The sequence below is a fragment of the Lepus europaeus genome, chromosome 5 (genome assembly GCF_033115175.1).
Source record: "Lepus europaeus isolate LE1 chromosome 5, mLepTim1.pri, whole genome shotgun sequence".
Classification (NCBI taxonomy): Eukaryota; Metazoa; Chordata; class Mammalia; order Lagomorpha; family Leporidae; genus Lepus; species Lepus europaeus.
Genome location: NC_084831.1, coordinates 115032767 through 115040917, shown reverse-complemented (window position 1 = coordinate 115040917; position 8151 = coordinate 115032767). Strand labels below are relative to the sequence as shown.

Here is an 8151-nt window from a genome sequence, read left to right as displayed (position 1 = left end):
AATAAATCTTTAAGAAAAAAAAAAAAAAAGAGTTCAGACGGATGGTGATTTCTTTCTGACAAATGCCTTGTTGTTCCAGATCACCTGGCCTACCCCTGGTTTGTTAGCTTTGTGAAAATACTCACATGGGAAAAACACCATTAGAAGCTCTGGTTAAGTGGTATTATTATATGGCTAAATTCCTCATTCTTTGTGGAAGTGTAATCCTGAGATGCTAAACTTGTGCCTGCAACAATGCCAAAAAGGGGCCCTCCCAGACTGTGGGAATATAAAGAGCCAGACAAAGCCCATTTGAAGACCTAGAGATAGAGGGGTTCCAAGATGGCAGAATAGTGACAGGATGATCCAAATCACATGGGGCAAGATTTAAAGTTAAAAAAGGGAGAAGAGCTGACAGGCGTCTGCGGCTTCGCTTCATGGCCGCCCTGCCGCCCCGCCTGGGCTCTGAGGGGAGTGGGGAAGCCCGCGGGGGCCCCGAACCGGAGCTGGCGAGCCGAGCGGGGAACCTGAGCGCGGCGCCGCGGGGGCGCAGCATGTGAAGCCAAGACGGCGGCCAGCGCGGGGGCCGGGATGGCCACGACGGCCGAGCTCTTCGAGGAGCCTTTTGTGGCAGATGAGTACATTGAACGTCTTGTGTGGAGAACCCCAGGAGGAGGCTCTAGAGGTGGACCTGAAGCTTTTGATCTCAAAAGATTATTAGAAGAATTTATAAATCACATTCAAGAACTCCAGATAATGGATGAAAGGATTCAGAGGAAAGTAGAGAAATTAGAGCAACAATGCAGAAAGAAGCCAAGGAATTTGCCAGGAAGGTGCAAGAGCTCCAGAAAAGCAATCAGGTTGCCTTCCAGCATTTCCAAGAACTCGATGAGCACATTAGCTATGTGGCAACCAAAGTCTGTCACCTTGGAGACCAACTGGAGGGGGTAAACACGCCCAGACAGCGGGCAGTGGAGGCTCAGAAGTTGATGAAATATTTTAATGAGTTTCTAGATGGAGAATTGAAATCGGATGTTTTTACAAATTCTGAAAAGATAAAGGAGGCAGCAGACATCATCCAGAAGTTGCACCTAATTGCCCAGGAGTTACCTTTTGATAGATTTTCAGAAGTAAAATCCAAAATTGCAAGTAAATATCATGATTTAGAATGCCAGCTGATTCAGGAGTTTACCAGTGCTCAAAGAAGAGGTGAAATCTCCAGAATGAGAGAAGTAGCAGCAGTTTTACTTCATTTTAAGGGTTATTCCCATTGTGTTGATGTTTATATAAAGCAATGCCAGGAGGGTGCTTACATGAGAAATGATATATTTGAAGATGCAGCAATACTCTGTCAACGTGTAAACAAACAAGTTGGAGATATCTTTAGTAATCCAGAAACAGTACTTGCTAAACTGATTCAAAACGTATTTGAAATCAAATTACAGGGTTTTGTGAAAGACCAGTTAGAAGAATGTAGGAAATCTGATGCAGAGCAGTATCTCAAAAACTTCTATGATCTATATACAAGAACCACCAATCTTTCCAGCAAGTTGATGGAGTTTAATTTGGGTACTGATAAACAAACTTTCTTGTCTAAGCTTATCAAATCCATTTTCATTTCCTATTTGGAGAACTATATTGAAGTGGAGACTGGATATCTGAAAAGCAGAAGTGCTATGATCCTACAGCGTTATTATGATTCAAAAAATCATCAAAAGAGATCCATTGGCACAGGAGGTATTCAGGATTTGAAAGAGAGAATTAGACAACGTACCAACTTACCACTGGGGCCAAGTATTGATACCCATGGGGAAACTTTCCTATCCCAAGAAGTGGTGGTTAATCTTTTACAAGAAACCAAACAAGCCTTTGAAAGATGTCATAGGCTCTCTGATCCTTCTGATTTACCAAGGAATGCCTTTAGAATTTTTACCATTCTTGTGGAATTTTTATGTATTGAGCATATTGATTATGCTTTGGAAACAGGACTTGCCGGAATTCCTTCTTCAGATTCTAGGAATGCAAATCTGTATTTTTTGGATGTTGTGCAACAAGCCAATACTATTTTTCATCTTTTTGACAAGCAGTTTAATGATCACCTTATGCCACTAATAAGCTCTTCTCCTAAGTTATCTGAATGCCTTCAGAAGAAAAAAGAAATAATTGAACAAATGGAGATGAAATTGGATACTGGTATTGATAGGACATTAAATTGTATGATTGGACAGATGAAGCATATCTTGGCTGCAGAACAAAAGAAAACAGATTTTAAGCCAGAGGATGAAAACAATGTTTTGATTCAGTATACTAATGCCTGTGTAAAAGTCTGTGCTTATGTAAGAAAACAAGTAGAAAAGATAAAAAATTCCATGGATGGAAAGAATGTGGATACAGTTTTGATGGAACTTGGAGTACGTTTTCATCGACTTATTTATGAACATCTTCAACAATATTCCTACAGTTGTATGGGTGGCATGTTAGCAATTTGTGATGTAGCTGAATATAGAAAGTGTGCCAAAGACTTCAAGATTCCAATGGTATTACATCTTTTTGATACTCTGCATGCACTTTGCAATCTTCTGGTAGTTGCCCCAGATAATTTAAAGCAAGTCTGCTCAGGAGAACAGCTTGCTAACCTGGACAAGAACATACTTCACTCCTTTGTACAACTTCGCGCTGACTATAGATCTGCCCGCCTAGCTCGACACTTCAGCTGAAGTTGAGTTGACCAAGGGAATGTGTTGTACTTCGGCAGACCTCGGTTGACAGAAAGCACAGGCGATTGCTTATGACACAGCCAACATTTTATGGAAAAATGACTGTTTGGAAGTAAACATCAGCCATACTTACTGTTGAGGTTTTATTTGAAATTTGGATACCACTAGATATATTTTGCTTTTTTTCTCCTAAGTTGAATTTTTAATACCATTTTTGAATTTATAAATTTCAAAATCTGCAAAAGTTCATGTCACTGTTTTTGTCCTGGAAAGTGGTGTCAGAAGGCAAGTGAAATGTTACCAGTGTTCCAGTTCTTGTTCTTTGACATGTTCCATTGGGAAATTTTACCATCCCATTTTTGCTTTGGTAACAAGTGAAATACAGCAAAACTGCATTGATTATGCATAAGTTTTTAATGAACAACACTGGTAATTGTTTAACAGATTATTCTAGATTTTTCAAAAGAATTTTTTGCCTTTGTCAAAAGGTTAACATTTAGATAATAATTTATGTAGTTGGATTTTTTCTGATGTACAACAATAATATATTCCCAGAAAAATGTTATAAACTAAAGTGATGAAATGTTTTATGTAGACATTAGGAGTGGATCAGAATTCATCTCCTTTCTGAGTAAAACTTAAAAGTTTACTATTTCTTATTTGGTAAATAGATTTTAAGCCAGTTCTAGCAAGGAGTTAATAAAATTACCTTATTTTACATTTCCACTTAAGACTTTAACTGAAAGACCATATTTATTCATTATTTTAATATTATAAGGGAAGTAAAAAAAACTGAGGTATAGCATAAACGGTGCATTTGGGAAGTATTGACAATATTTCACAACAATGTAGTTCTATTAAGATTTCTATTTTACTGCTAACCTTGAATAAGATGGGGTGTCTAAACATGCAGTAGTCTTCTGTTTTAAGAATTGGCATTTGGTAGGTAAGATTATATACTCTAAATGTGGAGACAGCTTTTCCATATTTACAGGTTCTGTCATTGTCCTTTTTCAAGGCATTTCTGAAGTTGTTCCTAGTTGGATATAGTTAATTGAATTGGCTTCCTATGGTGACATAGTAAATCGCTTACGAAATCTTAAACATCAGTTAAAAATTTAGAAAGGCCATTCTATCAACCCTATAAACTTCTGCAAAAATGCATTTTAAATTATATGTAGTTTTTCAGTTTCCTTTGTGTTGTTCATAGTCTCCTAGGCCTAGGAACAGATAAACTTTAATACTTAATTCATTCTTGGCATTTTTTCTTTAATGGAGGCTTTTTTGGCCTAATTTTGGAACACTTTTTCTTTTGAGAGCCTGATTCTGAATGGTCATCAATTTTACTGAACCTTCCATGTCCAGAGCTAACTAACTGCTGTTCAAGTTACCATCGACTTCATTTTCTTCATTTTCTATTCAGCCCAGTGTTATCAAAGTCAGCAAAGAAAATGAAGTATGCCAACTTTTGTCAAAACATGTTAGGGCATTGTGGCAGCATTAGGAAGCTGTCTGGATTTGTATTCCTCAGCCAAGGGAGAGCCAGAACACATTTTGGATACTGGAGAAAATCATATGCCTGTACTGTTGCCATTTTAGAAAGCTCTGATGTGAATTCAAATTATACCTCTGTTACTTAAAGCCAACAGTTTTAAGGCAGTAGTTTTAGAGGCCATTTGAACTCTTTGTACAGTGACAATTTGTAAAAAAAAAAAAGAAACAAAGACAAAAAAAAAAAACACCTCAAATAAAATACAAGAGAACATTTTAAGACTTCCGAGAAAAAAAAAAAAAAAAAAGGGAGAAGATGCATGCCTGGGATAAGACCGTGGGAAATTCACAGCGGGAAATCCAACAATAGCAGACACTGTCCAGGTCCATGCCAAAAGAGCAAATAAGACAAGGGAATGGCAGAGACTCGGACCACGAGGTGAGTGCGGGCCTGGGACAGACCAGGTGAGGGGGCAGTCCGTGGGTCCACAGAGCTGCCCATAGCAGTGGGAGGCAGAACTTGGCAAACTGTTTTTGAAGTTCCACATGGGAAGAACAGAAAATATAAAGGAATAAACAAGAGAGGTCAGGTACCTCCCTCCTCCCTGCCCAGACTTGCAGCTTTCTGGGAGAAACCATTTTGCCCCTTTATTTGTTTATATTTTTGGATGCAAACAGTGGACTATCATCCTTGCCTCCTATGTGTGGGCCCATCAATAGGGGTCACCTCAGCTCATCCCCTACCCAAAATGGGGGCCATAGAAATTCAGAAAAATTTCTTCCCCCACCATGCATGTTGTACAGCAAGGGGAAGTCTTGCCTATCAGAAGCTCATACCCACCCCACCACCATTGATAAGTGAGCTGGGCTCCAGTAGGTGGGTCTCCGCACACCCGCTTGGAACAAACAGACCCATAACAGCTCATAAGAGAGGGAAGTCTCCACAGAATAGAGGTGTAGTTCATTAAGTAGTGTGAACTAGTGCTGAATATACCAGGGACTAACACTGGGGCATCCTGCAACAGTGAGAAGGGCGGGTCACACCAACAGAAGTGAACAATCTTCTCCAACCAGGTAACCAGAGGAAATCTACAAAGCCCCACAGGGATCTCACCTTGGGTACCTGCTCCACCCTGGAATACTGAACAGAGCACTTAGGCCACATCCAGCATACACCTCTTGGTACTCACTGAAAGTATAGATGTTCCATTAAACCACAAAGTCACAAATCAAAGAGAAAGCAACCAGAACCCCCTAAAAATACACAACTGCCAAAAAACAAAGGAAGAACCCTAAATAAGAATAAGGAAGACACTATGATCCCCTAAAAAGGAACACTACAATGCTTAAATAGTAGAAGGTGAAGATGAAGAGGTTGAGGATATGCCAGAAACAGAATTCAGAAAATGAATCATCAGATTTCTTAGAAGCAATCAGAAGCAAATTCATGAATTAAATGGAAAGTTTTCCCATGAAATTGAGATATTAAAGAGAAGTCAGAATGAAATACTAGAAATGAAGTATTCAATAGATCAAATAAAAAAAGCAGTAGAAAGCCTTAACAACAGAATAGGTGAGACAGAAGAAAGAATATCAGAACTAGAAGACAAATTTCTGGAAAGTTTACAGTCAGACCAAAAAAAGAGAAATTAGAAAACTAAAAAACTGTTGAAGATCTACAAGATACTATCAGATGACCCAACATCTGGGTTATAGGAATTCCTGAAGGCATGGAAACAGAGATAGGATTAGATGGCCTTCTAAATGAAATAATAACAGAAAACATCCCCAATCTGGTGAAAAAAGAGACATCCCAGTACAGGAAATACACAGAACTCTTAATAGACACAATCAAATATCTTCACCATGACACATTGTAGTAAAACTCTCCATGGTAAAACATAAAGAAAAGACCCTAAAATGTGCACAAGACAAATGCCAGACCACATTCAGAGGAACCCCAATTAGACTCACAGCAGACTTCTCATCAGAAACTTTACAGGCAAGGAGAGAATGGCAAGATATATTCCAAGTCTTAAGAGAAAAAAAAAAGAACCTGTCAAACCAGAATATTGTACCCTGCAAAGCTCTCATTTATGAATGAAGGTGAAATAAAGATCTACCATTAACAAATAGAAATTGAAAGAATTGGTAACTACACACCCAATCCTACAAGAGATGCTCAAGGATGTGCTACACACAGAAACAGCAACATCACTATGAAAGAAGGTGAAGGCAGAAAATCACCAAGTAAAAGTACAAAGGAAACACAAAGTGAAAAATTAAGACTATTAATGGAAATATGACAGGGAAAAGTTGTCACTTAACAACAGTCACCCTGAATGTAAATGGTATCAACTCTCCAGTTAAAAGACACAGACTGGCTGAATGGATTAAAAGAGAAAACTCATCTATTTGCTGCCAACAAGAAACACATCTCACCAGCGAAGATGCACCCAGACTGAAAGTGAAAGGATGGAAAAAGATATTCCATCCTAACAGAAACCAAAAATGAGCTAGGGTAGCCATCCTAATATATATATAAAAAAATAGACTTTAACACAAAAAGTATTAAAAGAGACAAAGAAGGGCATTATATAATGATTAAGGGATCAGTTCAACAGGAAGATGTGACTACTATAAATGTATATGCACCTAATTACAGGGCACCTGGCCATTTAAAATAAATGATAATGGACTTAAAGGGAGATATGATCTCAAATATAATAGTAATGGGGGGTCTTCAAAAACCCCACTTGCAGCAATGGGCAGATCAACCAGACAGAAAATCAGCAAAGGAACAACAGAGTTAATTGACACTATAGATCAAATGGACATAACAGATATCTACAGAGACTTTAACCTACAGCCACAGAATACACATCTTTCATATCAGTGCATGGGACTTTCTCTAGGATTGACCACATTACAGGCCACAAAGCAAGTCTCAGCAAATTAAAAAAAAATCAAAATCATACCATGCATCTTCTCTGACCACAGTGGAATGAAATTAGTAATCAAGCCGGCGCCGCGGCTCAGTAGGCTAATCCTCCACCTTGTGGCGCCGGCACACCGGGTTCTAGTCCCGTTCGGGGCACCGATCCTGTCCCGGTTGCCCCTCTTCCAGGCCAGCTCTCTGCTGTGGCCAGGGAGTGCAGTGGAGGATGGCCCAAGTGCTTGAGCCCTGCACCCCATGGGAGACCAGGAGAAGCACCTGGCTCCTGCCATCGGAACAGCGTGGTGCACCAGCCGCAGCGTGCCTACCGCGGTGGCCATTGGAGGGTGAACCAACGGCAAAAAGGAAGACCTTTCTCTCTGTCTCCCTCTACTGTCCACTCTGCCTGTCCAAAAAAAAAAAAAAAAAGAAATTAGTAATCAACAAGTCAGAAATCTACAGAATATATGCAGAAATATAACTCAGAAATATACAGAATATATATAAACACATGGAGGCTGAAAAAATGCTCCTGAATGAAGAGTGGGTCATTGAAAAAATTAAAATAGAAGTCAAAAAATTTCTAGGAACAAATGACGGTGACAATACAACATATCAAAACTTAGGGAATACAGCAAAAGCAGAGTTAAGAGGAATGTTTATAGAAATTGGAAAGGCACCAAATAACCAAGCTATGAATACATCTCAAGGACCTAGAAAAACAACAACAAACCAAACCCCAAACTAGTAGTTAAAAGGAATAATTAAAATAAGAGATCAACAAAATCGAAACCAATAAAACAATACAAAAGATCAGCAAAATGAAGAGCTGTTTTTTTTTTTTGAAAAAAGTAAACAAAATTGACACACCGTTTGCCCAACTAAACAAAAAGGAGAGAGATGACCCAAATTAACAAAATTAGAGATGAAAAAGGAAATGTAACAATAAGCATCACAGAAATAAAAAGAATCATCAGAAATTACTACAAAGAACTGTATGCCAACAAAACGGGAATACCTAGGAGAAAC

At 38.8% G+C, this 8151-nt stretch overlaps 1 protein-coding gene across 1 annotated transcript; it reads left to right on the top strand.

Annotated features, from left to right (window-relative positions):
• Positions 1-569: 569 nt before the first annotated feature.
• LOC133760119 (exocyst complex component 5-like) lies at positions 570-4452 on the top strand. Its single transcript, XM_062192107.1, is given in 2 exon segments — positions 570-781; positions 784-4452. Coding segments are annotated over 2 exon segments (2124 nt in total). The 5' UTR covers position 570; the 3' UTR covers positions 2697-4452.
• The last annotated feature ends 3699 nt before the right edge of the window (positions 4453-8151 follow it).